The sequence below is a fragment of the Rhinolophus ferrumequinum genome, chromosome 16, assembly GCF_004115265.2.
Source record: "Rhinolophus ferrumequinum isolate MPI-CBG mRhiFer1 chromosome 16, mRhiFer1_v1.p, whole genome shotgun sequence".
Lineage (NCBI taxonomy): Eukaryota > Metazoa > Chordata > Mammalia > Chiroptera > Rhinolophidae > Rhinolophus > Rhinolophus ferrumequinum.
The window spans coordinates 24,466,509-24,482,500 of record NC_046299.1 but is presented as its reverse complement, the minus strand read 5'-3'; the positions used below and the strand labels follow the sequence as shown (position 1 = coordinate 24,482,500).

Genomic DNA, 15,992 nt, shown 5'->3' with positions numbered 1-15,992 from the left:
AAAAGCACTTTAGAGATAATTTTGTTCAACGCCCTTATTTTACAACTGTGTTACTGAGGTTTTTTTGCACACATCTCTCACTTTCATCATAGAGTCATGCAGCTGCGTCCCTGGCATCCTAGGTGATTCCTTAAGCATGGAGGCTACCTCGTGGTTATTTCTAGACTTCTGAAACAACAACAGGAGGAACTCCCAGTAAACAGTGACCCGATTTCGAGAACAGAAAAGTAGGAAGTGTGGTTACTCTTAGTCAGCCCGAGCCTTTCACTCATGTACAATTATTCCCAGCCACCACACTGCTTACTTCTTCTGGTTGGATTTTTTTATTAGAATAAGAAATGCATTAGGAATAAGGTGATAAGAATGAATGCAAATCTTCTTAGAATCTGAATATCACAGTCTGACCATGGGTATCAGGTTTCTCACTGAATCCCAACGTGTATGGGACTACGTGCTTTATGCAGACGGACCACGTATTTTACTTAGGTTTCCATCTGAGCCATATCAGAACCTTAATCCTGATATCTTACACGGCATTGCAAATTTATGACACAAGTGCTTTGACTGATAATATCATTTTTATTAGTCTTTTTTTATTTTTTATTGGTCTTTTTTGGGGGTAGGGAGGTCACCTAGATACATGAGGTTATAGGCAAGGGGGATTATGCGTTATGCAGTGATATTTCATTACTCTTACTAATTTTTTTTCTCTCCTTTTTCTCTGTCTTTTCCTTGTTATACTCTCATTTTGTTTTTGTTATTCTCTCTTGCGCTTTCTCTCTCTTATCTTTTAGGACAAGTTAGTGGCCCTGACCACCTGCATTGATCCTTCAAGAAGACAGCTTTGTTGATGAGTTTATAACTCAAAATACAGGTAACAGTACAGGACAATCGGACAGGCTTCAGGAAAAGGAAAAAGGGTGACACCTGCTGGAAGAACCACTGGTGGCTCTGATTCCAGGTAGAATCTCCCTAGAAAAATGTACACAAAACTTCACACGTTTTGTGTGACGACACACGTTTTGTGTACATTGGGAAACAAGGTTCCCCGAAGTATATTTATGACCTCCAGGAATCCCAGGCTAAGAATAACAAAAATAGCTACCTGGTGCCAGATCTTTACATGCATAACTTCATTTAATACTCACAACTACCCCAGGGTAGGTATTATAATCCTCATTTTGTAGATAAGGAAACTGAGGCTGAGAGAACTTAACTAGCCCAAAGTCACAGCTGTTAAGTTGGATTTAAATCTAGGGACGTTAGAATCCTTATCCCCTAAGCTATACTGCCTGCTCTGAATACATATACATGTATATATTTTATAATATATTTTTTTCCCTTTTCTTCCGCTCACTCCCCCACTCCGGTTCAAGCCATTGTTTCTCAGTCTAGTTGTATAGGACGCAGCTCCCTGGCCCATACTGGTATTATGAGCCTTGCACTCCCCCTGGCTGAGGCAGTCGGTCGCCGGTCATTGGTCGGCCACTCACAGCAGCTCATGCGGGCTGCCGGCCACTCACGATGGCCACTGGCCACTCACGGCAGCTCACACCAACCTCCGGCTGCTCACAGCAGCCCAGCTCCAGGGAGAGCTATTGTTCATAATCTTAGCGCAGCTCACTGGCCCAAGTGGGAATCGAACCAGGGACCTCAGCGTTAGGAGCACGGTGCTCCAACCACCTGAACCACCAGGCTGGCACTATAATTTTATAATTAAAAAATATTATTTTTTTCTCTTAAGAACGCCAATGGTATTTCTGAAAGGTAAGTACATAACAACCGACTACAGGCAGCACAGTAAAATAAAACAGAACTCAAACATGGTCTCACAGCGTCTTAAGGTTTCCAAATCCCCTCCTGACACGTGAAATCACCAAAGTTTTCTTCGCACACAACAGGAGAAGCTTTGCTGCAGGTACAAAGGAAAGAAAGAAACAACAGGGAACAAGATCCACAGGGCTGGAGCACAGGGAAAAAGGAATGGATGCTACTCATGAACTGAGACACTGATTGAGTGGGAAAAGCAATGTTTAGTCTAAGAAGTAAAAGTGTCTTCTAAGCACTAGACTTGAAAATCAGGAAGCCTAGACTCAAGTCTTATAAACTACATGTACTTTCATTTCTTAGTGATTTTGCTTCCAACTAGTAAAAATACCTATCAAGTATAGAAAACAAGAGGAATTAAAAACATTTCTGTGTCACATGCTAAACTTCTCAGAGAAAGACAAATTGCTTAAGTACACCTAACTCCCCCACCCTCAAAGGCTTGTGTGTTCAAATTGGAGGACATACAGAGCCTAAAGAGATGTGAAAAGGATAGAGGGAAAGAGCTGAATAGCCATTGTGTTTACTGGCCACAGAGTATCAGAGAAGGGGACGAGATAAAACCACTGATAATTAGTACTTCTCTTTTTATTCTCTTTTCCTATGAATCCCCCGCACTCCCCGTACTCTCTTACTTTGGGCTGCACTTACATCTTTAAGCTCATTAGGCTTCATTGGTTAAAAGCTAGTCAAGATAAGATCTAGAGATTCCAGGACCCAGCCTGAACTTGCAGGCCAGGGTCTTCCTGAGAATCTCTTAGGTGGCCCTGGGATTCCTGAGATCTAATTGTCAAAATGGGCCAACTCTACCAACCTAATTTTAAATAGTCTACTCTTAAATGATCAACTTACCTCGATGGAGGGAAAGACTGTTCGATTCTTGGGATGTAAATTCACAGACACAGACAAACAGTCTCTCTCCCTCTTTTAGACTGGGAATGGTCACAATTTCCACAAAACTACTGGGGAACTGTCCTGAAAAGAAAAGCAAACATTTCCAATATTGAAATTTCTTTTTCTGTCTGTGTACCAGGATGAAAAACTTTTTTCCGCGCCCATTTATAGACCCTGAATTAAAAACTCACTGAGGAAGAACACAGAGAATGCAATTCATTCCAATAAGCATTTATTATTGGCTGTCACTCTATGCAAGGAGCACAGCGGAGGAAAAAAATGAGTAAGGCAGTCTTGGCCCCTGAAGATCTGAAAATCTAGTTCAGACATAAACATTAATTCAATTCTGAAATCCAGTGTCACAACATCCATATACAATTGCTATGGAAGTTCCGAGAAGGTAGAGAATGGGTTAGGAAGAATATGAAAAATTGTAAGATACAGATAGCCAGTGTAGTCAGAATATGGGTAGGGTTTTAATAGGTACAAAGAGGGGCTGCCAGTTGGATAGCATCAAAAAGCTTGATTGATTCCACCTTATAACTACCTCTTATATCTGTCTATCTTATATCAAGACCCCCATCTTGATCCAGCCCTCAGATCTCTCGCCTGGATTACTGCAACCACCCCCCACCCTGCCTACCTGCCTTCAGTTTTGTGCCTTCCCAACATCCTTCTATGTACAGCCGTGAGCTTTCCAAAACTCGGATAAAAATCCCAAAGCACTTCCGTGGTTTCCCATTCCCGCAACTCCTTACCATGGCGTACTGTCTTCCGTGATCTAAATTCTGCTCAGCCCCTGGGCACCACCCCCACGCCTCAACCATTCATATTCCATGCCATACAGAACTTTCCTCAGTCGCTCCATGTTCTCCCTCACTCCAGAGCCTTTGAACAAGCAGTTCCCTCTGCCTATCTTCTTTGCCTTGCTAACTCCCGCTCATCATTTCTGTCTCAGCTGAGAAATCATTTCTACTGGGAAACAATCGATTATCTCCCAAATGTCAGTTAAGTGTCAGCAGAGACGGTTCTAAGGACTGTGTAACACATTCCAGCCCAGACTCACATAAACATAAGTAAGTCAAGGATTGGATTTAATAGAGGTGCACAGTGTGGGGGTAAACTTCCACCCTTCCCTAAGCTAGTTAATGAAAGAAATTGGTGCTAATGTATATTTTAAAGATTAGAAGAAAAGAAACCAGGTGTATGGGACGCAGGAGGGAGGTGCATCTAGGGGAGAGGCCAGCTTTAATAAATGTGGGCCAACCATGGATCTAGGAAGGAGTGAACAAGATGGATCATGCTTCCTTGGAAAGAATAAAGAAAGGGTGGAAACGTTAAAAGAAGACAGCCAGAGAAAACACAGTGGAGAGCACCTAATGTTCCATAAATCAGAGATAAAAACTTAGTGAAAAGTGATGGTGAACACCAGGGGGTCCGAGAAAGAGGAGTAATGCGTATTTTCAGAAGAGAAATAATCATACTGAATACAAAGGATAAAGACCAGGGAAGGGATAGGAAAGAGGTGAATAGAAAACTGGGCTGGGGCCAGCTGGAATCTAATCACTACAACCTTCGGAAGGAACCAATAAGGAGAGATGGAATGGTAACAGACATTCTCTCCTCGCTGGTAGAAACCACAATAAATACATATGGAAAACACAAAAGGATTCTGCAGTTTACTGACTTGGGCTTCCCATTTAATCTTTATTTTTAATATGGAAAGAAGGGAGGGCCTCTAATCCACTTTGTACAAGATCAATGAAAACCCTCTTACCTGTAATATCCTCTTTCTTTCCCAGAAGCCAAAATTCATCCACCACTGCCAACACCTCAATAATATCTCCCACAAAGAGAGGCAGTTCTTCTGAGACACTAGGGCAGAAGTCAAAGATGGCTCGAACCACAGAGCCAGCCTCCATGTTTTGTAAGCTGGAAAAAGGTCAAAAGAAATGGGAAAGCATAAATATTTAAGACATTTAAGATAGCTCTATATCTTGAGAATGATAACACTTAAGATATAAAGATACTTAAAATGAAATCAAAGCTAAGCAAATAAGTTTATACTTTACACTTAAAAAAAAATCAAAGTACTGTCTCATGTATTATTTTTTTAAATAATAGTTTCCTTAGCACCAATGACAACTTGAGGATATGTAGATGTTGGGCCTTCCGGGACTCAAGAGTCTCCTATTCGGGAAGGAAGGATGATCTATTGGATTAATCCCGTCTTTTTGTAGATGCACCTTCAAAGCCAAGAGAGAAAACTAACATTAACCACACAGCCCCATTCACCCAGAAGTCTGCCTTCTGAAATTTTTATTAATAAAATAAAAATTTCCTCATACATTTTTTATTTGATTCTCAGTCATTCTGGAGTTGGAAAAAAAAAAAAGTGACCTATACCAATGAGTAATAGAAAAGATAAAAGATGGGAAAATAATAGACTTTTCGATATGCCTGAAGAGGGTAATAAGGAAATTAACATTTTTGAAGTACCAGGCAACAGGGTGTTTGTAACATAATGGTATTTAAAAAGTAGAGATTTTAAATATGGCATTTCATTTATTCCCCATAACCTTCTTAAAAATTAGGGTACTGAGGCTCAGCCAGTTAGAAAACTTAGTTTGTCCAAGCTCACAGAGTTCATAGCAGCCGGGCCAGGATTCAGACTGAGAACATTCTGGCTCCTACCTACCGAGACTGTGCCTGCAAAATAAATGGAACGTGACATAAAGAAGAGCAGCAGGACCATGCCTCAGTGGCTGAGATTTCAAGTGTACTGAAAAGTAAAAATCCATAAAAAGAACAAGAAAGGGCTGTGTAGATGGCACCCCCAGACAGGATTCAGTACACTATACCAAATCAAGACTGTTTTTGCTTCAAAGACACCTATAGCCCAACCTTGCATAGTATCCTTGTACTGTTTCGGTGTCTGTGCTGTGATAAGGTGATGTGTCCGTTACTTTGACATGTGTGGCCGGGGAGCCTATGTATGTGTGTAAGTAATAGAAGGGGAGAAACAGAGAGCCTGTGCCCACCTGTGAACAATCAGGTACCATTAGCTGTATTTCTCCCCAGGTCTTTTACAAAGAGAAACTGAAGGTCTCCAGAGTGGCCAGCACCCAAGTCTGCTTCTCTTTCTCTATCTGTTTTCCTTATTCATCAAGTATTCATTTGGTGTTGGCAGAGGTGAGGATTCTAACTTTCATCTCAAAAATAACTATAATCACTTCAAAAGGCACTAAGTGCCTAAAAACAAAAGATAGTGAGAGCTCTGCTAAGTTTATACTCTAAGAAAACAATCATGTGGACAAATATGTGAAGCATACGATAAATATCGCTCAGTCAATTAATGCAGGTAAGATTTTAATGAATCTTGCATAACGTAGATTTTGCAACACAACTGAACATTACATATTCAATTTGCACTGTTGAGTAAAAGGAGCCTATCGTCGTGTTACTGGAACTTTTTTCTATAAGGAGATGACGGGTGTACAGCGGAAAAGAGAAGTGGCTAGGACCATTCCCCACATCCTTTGCCCTCTCCTTCCATGTATTTTCTTTAAGTATTAAAAAACCTAATTGTAATCATACACTGAGGAGGCAGCGTAATGTGAATGCAAAGTACTAGGCTTCTGGAGTCAGACCAAAGTTCAAATCCCAGCTCCACTATTTACCAGCTATTTCACCTTGGACATATCACTTAAACCCTCTGGGCTTTAGTTTCTTAGTTCAGAAAGATGGAGAAATCATACTTTCGTAACAACCATCAAGAGGATGACGATAATGATAACAGTAATTATAATAATGCCCAATATTTAATGAGCGTGGACTATGTGTCATGCGTGGTGCTATACACTTCCCCCATCGAGTCCTCACAACAACCCTAGCGAATATTATTGGTTCCCATTTTCCAGGTGAAGACACAGGCTCAGAAAGGTGATGCCATCTATCCAAAGTTACACAGTAAGTCAGAGATGGAAATGGGAACCCAGATCTGTCTGTCTCCAAAGCCTTAACCAGTACGAATAGTGTGAAATAGTAGCGAATAGTGTGAAAGCACCTAGGACAGGGCAGGTACAGTAATTCAGCAGTAACTGTTTACTACTAAACATTATTTCCATAATCAGCGACAAGCTCGAATCACTGTCACTGGTACAGACAGCATCACCAGACAATATGCTATTTCAAGTATATAAACACTACAGAATTTACCATTTCAACCTGTCAAAACTTGGTTAACTTGGATCATATTTAAAAATAGACACAGGCTGCGCCTCCTCGCCTTCTTCGGGAGAAGACTGCACATGGTTTACTCTTTAGCTGACGTACGTGAGTTCCTTATGAAGACCGTACATTACTGTGCTACATAATACCAGCACTCTATAACTTCTAGATCTTTCTCTTTGATGTCAGCCTTCCCTCTTCTATAGGCTGATCTCGTCTGCCAACTTTCCCACCCTCTTTCTAAATTGTTGTTGATAATCTGCTGGGGAGGGGGGACCACACATACACGGCCAAAATTATTAAAAGTTGCCAGATAAAGAAAACAAGCTCTAAATGAAAGGCTATGAAGTCTTCTGTGGTGCTAAAATAAATGCATGTGTTAGTGCTGGAGATTTTCAAGTTATTTTTTATGTGCTCTGAGGCCCCGTTCTTAGTTTCTGGCTATCTTCCACAGGGCTGAAGTTGCCAGATGTCAGATTTCCACACAAGGGTGGTGTCATAAATATTTTTTTCTAAAACAAACATGATATTTTGCAAACCTCTTAGCCATCTATATAAGGTATTAAAACAACTCAAGATTGGGCCAAAGTGGATATTATTTTCCTTCGACTACATTTTTTCAAATTCCATCTCAATATCTAACTAAATCTATACTTCATTATCCAAAATACCAAGTAAAGAATTAGCATAAGCTCTGTAAAGACGATTTAGAGAGCTACCCTATTACACTCAGGAGTAACCTTTGCCGTCTGAAAGTTTAAGTTTCTCCCTGAGAACCTTTTTTGCTCTACCAGAAAATGACTCAGCAGCAGAGGAGGGTCTGGCTCCATAAGTACTTTTACTGACTGACCTCCTACCCAATTGGAGTGAGTGCATAATCACCAAGGAATACACACCCTGGAAGGGTGCTGTCGTCAGAGCCTGGCTAAAGTACAGGATTCATGCTTGAGACCAGAAAGGAGTTCCTCTGTTTTATGTGCAATATAGTGAATTTCATCTCAGTCTTCTCTGTTCGTAGTATACACACTATGAAAAGCCACTAAACTTGTTCCTATCCGGTCCATTTTAGAAGGCGAACATGTATTTTGAAACAATCCTAAATGGCTTATATAAGCTGTTCCATCAACTCCAGATGGAAGTAAAAAGAACTGCAGAGGAAATCAGAACACTGATGAGTTTGAGAGAAAGCAGAGGAAGTAACTGCCTATGTGGCATGATGTCAGGGACATCAGAAAAATCTGCTATGAGAGCACCACCTTCTTTTGCTGGTGAATGCCTGCATTTTCACCTTTGGAGAGTCATTCTGCATTTGAGATATAAAGATCCTTAATTCATCACATCCTTTTAGGATGTAAAACCATAAGGAACAAGGTTTTTGTCTGTTTTGTTCACTGGTCTAGAATAGTGCTCAGCATATAGAACATTCTCAAATACTTGGTGAGCAAACAATTTAGTGAACTTAAGTGAAACCATTCATATGAAAATCTCTACTTCCTCTTATCGAAAACCAAACCATCTCTTCTCCACAAATAGTTTTACCTTCCTGCTTGCATAACTGTGTCATATAATTTAGAATTTTTTTTTTTTTTTTTTTAAGAAGGGTGCAGTTCACAGTGGCCCATGTGGGGATCGAACCGGCAACCTTGGTGTTATTTGCACTACGCTCTAACCAACTGAGCTAATCGGCCACCCCAACTATGTCATATAAATCTTCCAGGTCAAACAACAAATTGTAGACTTCTTCATCTTCTGCAGCCCAGACAATACACTAATAGCAACAGTTACCATCTGAGAATCGACCACATGCCAGATGCTGAGCTAGGAGCTTGTAGCATCACCACACCACAAGGAAGAGACTAAGGCACTAGAGCCAGGGGGCCTGGGCTCAAATCCCAGCACCGCCACTGAGCAATATACTTAACCCCACAGAAAACAGCTAAGTCAGAACCAGAATTCAGGTCTGTGTGACTCCAATACCCATGTTCTTTTCATTATAAACATCGCTTCTCTTAAATCTCACTGATTCTTTCTTTGAAATCTTCTAGACTTCCATTTTCCTCTTTGGTTCTCCAACATTTTATTATGAAAATTTTCAAATAGCGTGAAGTTGAAAAGACTTTATACCCAATACCTAGATCTACCACTAACATCTTTACTGCAGTCACTTTATCACTTATCGTCTCTGTATCATTTATCAATCAATGTTATTTTTAACCATATCTCACCCCACTTATTCATAAGTAGTGCTCAGTGCAGTCCTATCCAATCAAAATGCTCTCTGCTCCCATAAAGCACTTTCTGTCCAGAACTTGTTCCTTTGCTTTTATGCTATTTCTTTTATCCATGGTGCGTTCTCTTGTCTTTCCACACATTTAAAGACTCCCCACTCTCTTCTTCCTCCAAATGATGCCCCTTTCTCCTGTTCAAGCCCATCTCCATCTTTCATGTCTCAGTTCTACAGCTGGGGCTCTTTTACTTTCTTGTAGATTCGTGAGACATCAGACTGGACATGTAAAAGGTAAACCATGAGAGTGAATTAATATTCAGGAATAAAATAACATTTAAAAATGTATATCCAAGAGTCCAGTGACAGACGAATGGATAAACAAAATAGGATGTATACAGACAGGACATTCTGCCACATGCTGCAACGTGGATGAACCTTGAGGACATTATGCTAAGTCACAAAAAGACAAATACTGTATGGTTTCATTTACATGAGGTATCAAGAGTAGTCAAGCTCACAGAAAAAAAGGAGAAGGGTGGTTGTCAGGGAGCGGGGGAGAGAAGAAAATGGGTACAGTTTTAGTTTGGGAAGATGAAAAAGTTCTGGAGATGGATGGTGATGGCTGCACAACAATGTGAACGTACTTAATGCCACTGAACTATACAATTAAAATGGTAAAAATTGTGACTTCTATGTTATATATATTTACCACAATAAAAAAGAATTTTTAAATGTACGTCATAACGTGAGAGAATGCAAAAGAAGGCCTTGGAAACTTCAGTAATTTTGAATAAGCAACGTATCTACAAATCTGGACATACTTTACTAAAGAAATCTCCTGCAGTCACAAACTGCAAACTTTTACCCTGATAGATACTGATATCAAACAGCAAAATAATTTCCAATGTAATCTTTTGAGAAAAGATCTGAACGTGGGACAGACTGAGGACACTGAGCAGTAAGCATGTGCTGGGTCTTCATTTCCCCTCTCAGGTCTGTCCTTCACCCCTCCCCACCCTGCTCTGTGCTCCATGAGGCTGACCCACAAAAACTGCATCCGGGAGGTCCCTTGCCTCTGGCTTCCGGCTGAGTTCAACCACTGGGTGACACCAGCAGGAGACGTGAAGGCAGAAGGCCAGTGAGGTTGGGGTATTTATTCCCCTGGCTCCCTCCCCACTCGGCTGTGAGTTGGCTGTGTTATTCTACTAAGGGCCACAGCTACCATCAAACCTCAAAGGCCCCCACAAAACAGCTTTCTCTTGAGTCAGATAACCCCCTGGTTCCCTGCCCCTTCAGGCTGGATGGCTTTCCTGCTAGCCACGGGTATAGTATAATTCTTTGTTATTTTCCCTAAATCTGCCCATTCCATTCTAAGTAGGACCTCCTCAAATTACCCAGTTTGAGTGTGCTTTCTACATTCTGCTGGGACCCTGATGGATACATGCCCAAAAGGATTTTTAGGATTTGTGAGAACTATGCATGAAACAAATGGAAAGAATACAGGAAACTACAAATTTAGTTTCCTAAATCTAATATTCTAAATCCAGATGAAACATGAGAATGAGAGCTATAAATTTTTAAGGCTTAAAAAATACTTAGAAAGATATTGATGCCTGGGTTCCCCCACACCCATATATAACCCCCAAATTATGCCCACGTTTGATGGATTTGGTGCATAGGACCCAGATTCTAAATTCTTATTTTGAAATTCTGAGTAATCTATTTTACTACCAGGAAAGTAGGACACAATGAGCGAGAGGTTTGAAATTTTACTATATTCTTTCAAAAAGCAATAGTGACACCTTCTACATTCTTCCTAATATTGCCCAATTCATAGTACAAATCTAAATTCTGGACTTCCAGAATGAAATTTCTGAAGAGGTTTCTTAACTGAACAACAACAGGCTGCGGTTTCTCCTTTCTTGTTTGCTCCTACAAAAGGGGAGTGCTGGAGCAGCACAAGTGTATCTCTGCCACCTGAACAGAGCCTAGGAAGAGGGTCCTCCTTATGGGGACACTCCAGGATGGGCTCCTTCAGAGAAATGTGCATGTATAAGCATCTGGAAACTTTCTTATGTTTTGGAACTGAACTCTCCAGAAATCATTACCTTTTGGGAATGGGAATTGATTTTTAAAATTTCAAGTCCTAGAATATTTAACCTCAGAGGCAATTGCAGTTCTCTTATTCTTGACAACATAGGGCTAAAAAGAACAGTCTCTTCCCTCTGTGAAAGGATAAGAGGTGTCAGCGAACGAAGTCTAAATCTGTTTCAAGAAGGAAATGAGAAAAGCTAGGAAAACAGCACCTTTTCCTCTGGTTTATGTTACTGGAGTTCATTTTGGACAGAAGGTCAGCCGTCATTGCCAGGTGATTCCTCAGAGAACTAGCAATGGCTGAAGAGGAAAAGGAGAACCCATCTTGATCGTGGGTCCCCGGTGAGGCCGAGTAGCACGGCCTGGGCCCATCTGTGTTCCGTCAATAGCATCTTCTACCTCCCCGCCATGCTCTCCTGATGACAGCAGTACTTGCTCACACAGGCACTTTGGCTAAACAGGTGATGGAATGTTGGACTGTAAGAAAAATGAAATCCTGATCTGACTGAAGTGGGGTGATGAGAGAAACGAGGGTAGAAAAGGAAAGGAATCTGCTATCATAAACTGTCTGACAATTTATGTGAGATTTTGCTTCTTTCAAACATCCCAAGTTGGAAGCCAACAACTTCAGCACATGGAACAAGACATATGTCAGAGTTTCCGCCAGTTGTGGCAAAGCCCTTCAGGCCTTTCCAGGATTTAAACTGAACAACTCTCATCTAAAACACCCAAACAAACATATATTTAAATTAAGGAAGTTGCAGAATTGACTCTTAAGGTATAGCTATTTTAACTAACTTAAGGATTCCACCCTCACCTCCCATCCCCCCATTAAGATAATCTTTTTTCTTCCTTTTAAGCGACTTTTTAAAAAAAATTTGCTTATAAATCTCTATAGCAATTTTGTCTTTTTTGACAAAAATGCACTAGTGGAGGAAGGTCCCAAGGTTAAAGTCCCAGGACCTACCAAATTTGAGGGAATTTACGTTAAAGAAAAATTTTCAAATGGGTCAGCCTAAAAGTTCCTTAAAAGTACTCTCTCGGGTTCACATTTCTTATGCGTGAATCCCAGTTAGGGGAGGAAATTTAAGAATCGCTGACTCATAAGTAAATACATTGGGCATGTCTGAGCTAAGAAGCTTAGTGACACATTAAAACGAACAGCTCCACTACACTGTACATGTAATAAATGCCCAGATAATACATACGATAGCAGCTGCAGAACTGCAGATGAAACTATACAATGAAACTTTAGGGTGAGGCTGCAGATAGCGAGAAGCACAACAAACATGTAAAAACAGGCCGTGTTTAGTTTTCAGGAGAGGCCAAGAAAATTGATTAACCCAGTGCTCTAAGCTATGAGCATAAATGTGCAGAGATCTGCAGGGCAGACGTCTTGTTTCTTTTCCTTATCTGTTTGAAGTACGAGCTAGTTTTTCTACTAAACAAGATTTAAAAAGACATAAGACATTTCCCTCCTTTCAGCCTATCTTAAAGTATTCTTGGCATTTTAAAAGAATCAGGAAAGGAATTCAGTAAACTGAAGATTCAGAGGAAGAAACATAGGGAGGGGAAAAAACTGCAATTGGAGTTTAAGTAACTCCATCCTCAGGGTAAGGGATTTAGATCATTTTAAGGAGTACCAACATCCAAGCATCATGGAAAACAGGGACCAGAAGCTTTATACAAATGACAAAAACAAAAACTCGCCATTTATAGAACTAGAGCCACTATACTCAGAAGGAAAATGTATACATGGAATCTTCCGGTAGTTTCTACTCTAGATGAACCAGAGCTATGCCAAGACACAGCAAACTCAATGAACAGCGGATTCCTTAGACGGTGTCAATGAGAAGGATTTAGTGTCGTAAATCAGGATGTTCAAACCTGAAATTCAACAACGGAAAGGTTCACCTGATATAAATTTCTGACAGAGGAGAGGGGGCAACAGTACGATGTAAAGAAAATTAACTTATCTGTATGGAAACTGGTGAATCTGGGAATGAAACATTATAAATAGCAGCTGGAATAAGATAAAAGGAGAAACAAGGGGGAGATTGATACTACAGACTGCCAGTGATAAAGAACAAAGAGGATGTTTTAACAAGATTACAAAATTTGCTACAAAAACTAACAATAGTGTCTGGTAGTTGATATGTGTGGAAGCTGGACTATTAATTCCCTGACAAACAGCAAATGCATACAATCACAAGTCCATTAATTAACTATGTCCTAGAGGCTGCACAGTCTTCTGCTCAGCCATCTAGGCAGCCAGCATGTCTGATCACTGGGGTTCCTGCCGAGGGGAATGGCGGGCCCTGTTCAGGACTTGGCTCCAGTTCCGCATACTGTTTTGTTTTGCTTTTTTTGAAAATTGTGAATAAGTGTGGAATTTTATCAAGTGCTTTTTCTACATCTACTGAGATGATCCTGTTTCTTCTCCTTATTCTGTTAACGTGGCAAATTATATTGATTTTCAAATGTTAAATCAACCTTTCATTCCTGGAACAAACCTTACTTGCTTAGGATGTGTTATTCTTTTTACTGTGCACATTTTGATTTGCTACTACTTTGTTGAAGGTTTTATACCTACGTTCCCAAGGAATATTAATTTGTAGTCTTTTCTTTAAATGTCTTTGCCAGATTTGCATATTACAGTTAGACTATCCTCATAAAATGAATTAGGAAGTGTTTCTTCCTCCTCTATTTTCTGAAAAAGTCTGTGTAAGACCGGTATTATTTCATTCTTAAATATTTGATAGAAATCATCAGTGAAATAATATAGGCCTGGAGAACTTCAAAGAAAGGTTTTAAATTAAAAAATCAATACTTTTATCAGATATAAGGCTATTGAAATTTTCCATTTCTTCCTGTCTCAGTTTTTGGTAAGTTGTATTTTTTCAAGAAATTTATCCACTTAATCCAAGCTTAAATTTGCTGGCATAAATTTGTTCAACATAGTCCTCTATTAACCCTTTAATATCTGTATAATCTATAATATAGAAAATTTGTGTTTTCTCTCCTTTTTTCTTAGTCTTGCTGGGGGTTACCAATTTTGTTGATCTTTTCCAAGAAACAACTTTGGTTTTGCTAAATGTCTCTATTATTTGTATGTTTTCTACTTTACTGATTTCTTCTATTATTTTTGTTATTTTCCTCCTTCAACTTTAGGTAGAAGAGAGTTTAGGTGAAATATGATTCAGACAATCAAAATATATTTGATGTCTCTATACCATAGTGCTATGAATTAAAATTTATACCAGCAACACGGAATTAAAATAAGCCAAGAATCAGTGAATCACCATAATTCACAATTTGTCCCCAATCCTCTACCATCCATGACATACTGTGACAACTTCTAGTCATTCCTATACCGATGTCCATTCACATCTGTGTTTCTGCCATATTCAGCTATTTCTTGTGCTTAATTATTAGGTTGGTGCAAAAGTAATTGCGGTTTTCACAATTATTCTTAACCTTTAAACCGCAATTACTTTTGCACCAACCTAATATATATTCTAGATCAAATTTCCATTCAAATCTTCACCTTCTTGTAACAGAATTATGCATCCATACTCTTTGCTTTCTAATTGTGCAGAGCCTCCCACTGTGCAGAGTATATTTCCCTGAAACACTTGCGTTGGACTTGGCGATGTGAATGCATGAAGGGAATGCCAGTGGATGGAGATGACATGAGCAGAAGCTTTGAACCATATTTTATGGCTTGGCCTGTCCCATGGTGCTCCTATAACCTACTGTAAGAAGAGCATGGCCTGGGAAGTCACTGTCCCTTCAGCCTGGGCCCCAGAATGAAGACAAGGGGAAACAGATTTGAACCTAAACGAAAGCCTATAGAGTTTTGTCTTGCCCAGCTAGATCAGCTAAATTACAGCCAGCCTTCAGGCCTATGAGAATGAAAGTAAATGGTTGTTGTGATAAACCATTGAATTTTGGAGTTATTAGTTGCACAGCCAAAAAAAAAAAGACAACATAAATGGATGTTTTGACTGGAGCAGCTACGCGCCGCACTCTTCCATCAAACACACATAACTCATGTGGATAAACTTCTACTATCTTTCAAGATCCAATTCAAATGGTACCTTCTCTATGAAGCCTGTAAGATTAGTCCTTACAGGGCAGGGATTCTTTTTGCCTATTTTATTCACTGCTATATATCAAGCACCTAAAGCACTGCCTGGTACATAAATATTTGCAGGATGAATGACTTAACATACTGAACTACTTTAAGTTATACATCAAAACGTATACATTCACATTTCCAGGGATCACATTACTCTTTCCTACAGAGCTGAAGGTCTCACAGGCCTAACTTCCAAGTTAGGATGTTGGGCTTTGATTTTTAGGTACTTGGAAGCACCTGAAATGTGTGAGTAGGAATGCCTAATAGTTAGAATTAGAACTGTTTACAAGCGATTGAGCACCCCAAATAAAAGGAGGAAAAGGGATGTGTGTGTGTATTGTGTGTGTGTATTGTGTGTGTGTGTGTGTGTACACAAATACAATTTTTTTTTTCAGATGAAGAAAGAAGTAGTCTAAGAAAAATCATTCTGGTTGTTTCTCTTCATATCATTTTTTAAAAACAGGTTTCTTGAGTTATAATTCACATATAATTCATCTATTTGAAGTGTACAATTCACTGGATTTTAGTATATTCACAGAGTTGTGTAACCTTCACCACTATCAATTTTTGAACATTTCA

The 15,992-nt window shown here is 39.7% G+C and overlaps 1 protein-coding gene and 1 pseudogene across 3 annotated transcripts in view; both read right to left on the bottom strand.

Moving 5' to 3' along the window:
• LOC117036263 (U3 small nucleolar RNA-associated protein 14 homolog A-like) overlaps positions 1–2,502 on the bottom strand; it is a 6,737-nt pseudogene extending 4,235 nt beyond the window's left edge.
• The window catches only part of DNMBP (dynamin binding protein), a 92,615-nt gene that overhangs the window by 63,859 nt on the left and 12,764 nt on the right, over positions 1–15,992 (bottom strand). For 2 of the 3 annotated variants that reach the window (XM_033130569.1, XM_033130568.1), the window contains 2 exons: positions 4,499–4,653; positions 2,680–2,802 (listed from right to left, as the gene is read on the bottom strand). In XM_033130569.1, the coding sequence (XP_032986460.1) occupies positions 2,680–2,802; positions 4,499–4,643 (268 nt within the window). In that variant the 5' untranslated portion in view covers positions 4,644–4,653. Of the gene's footprint in view, positions 1–1,833; positions 1,918–2,679; positions 2,803–4,498; positions 4,654–15,992 lie in introns of those variants that run through there. The other variant, XM_033130570.1, reaches the window with a different exon arrangement.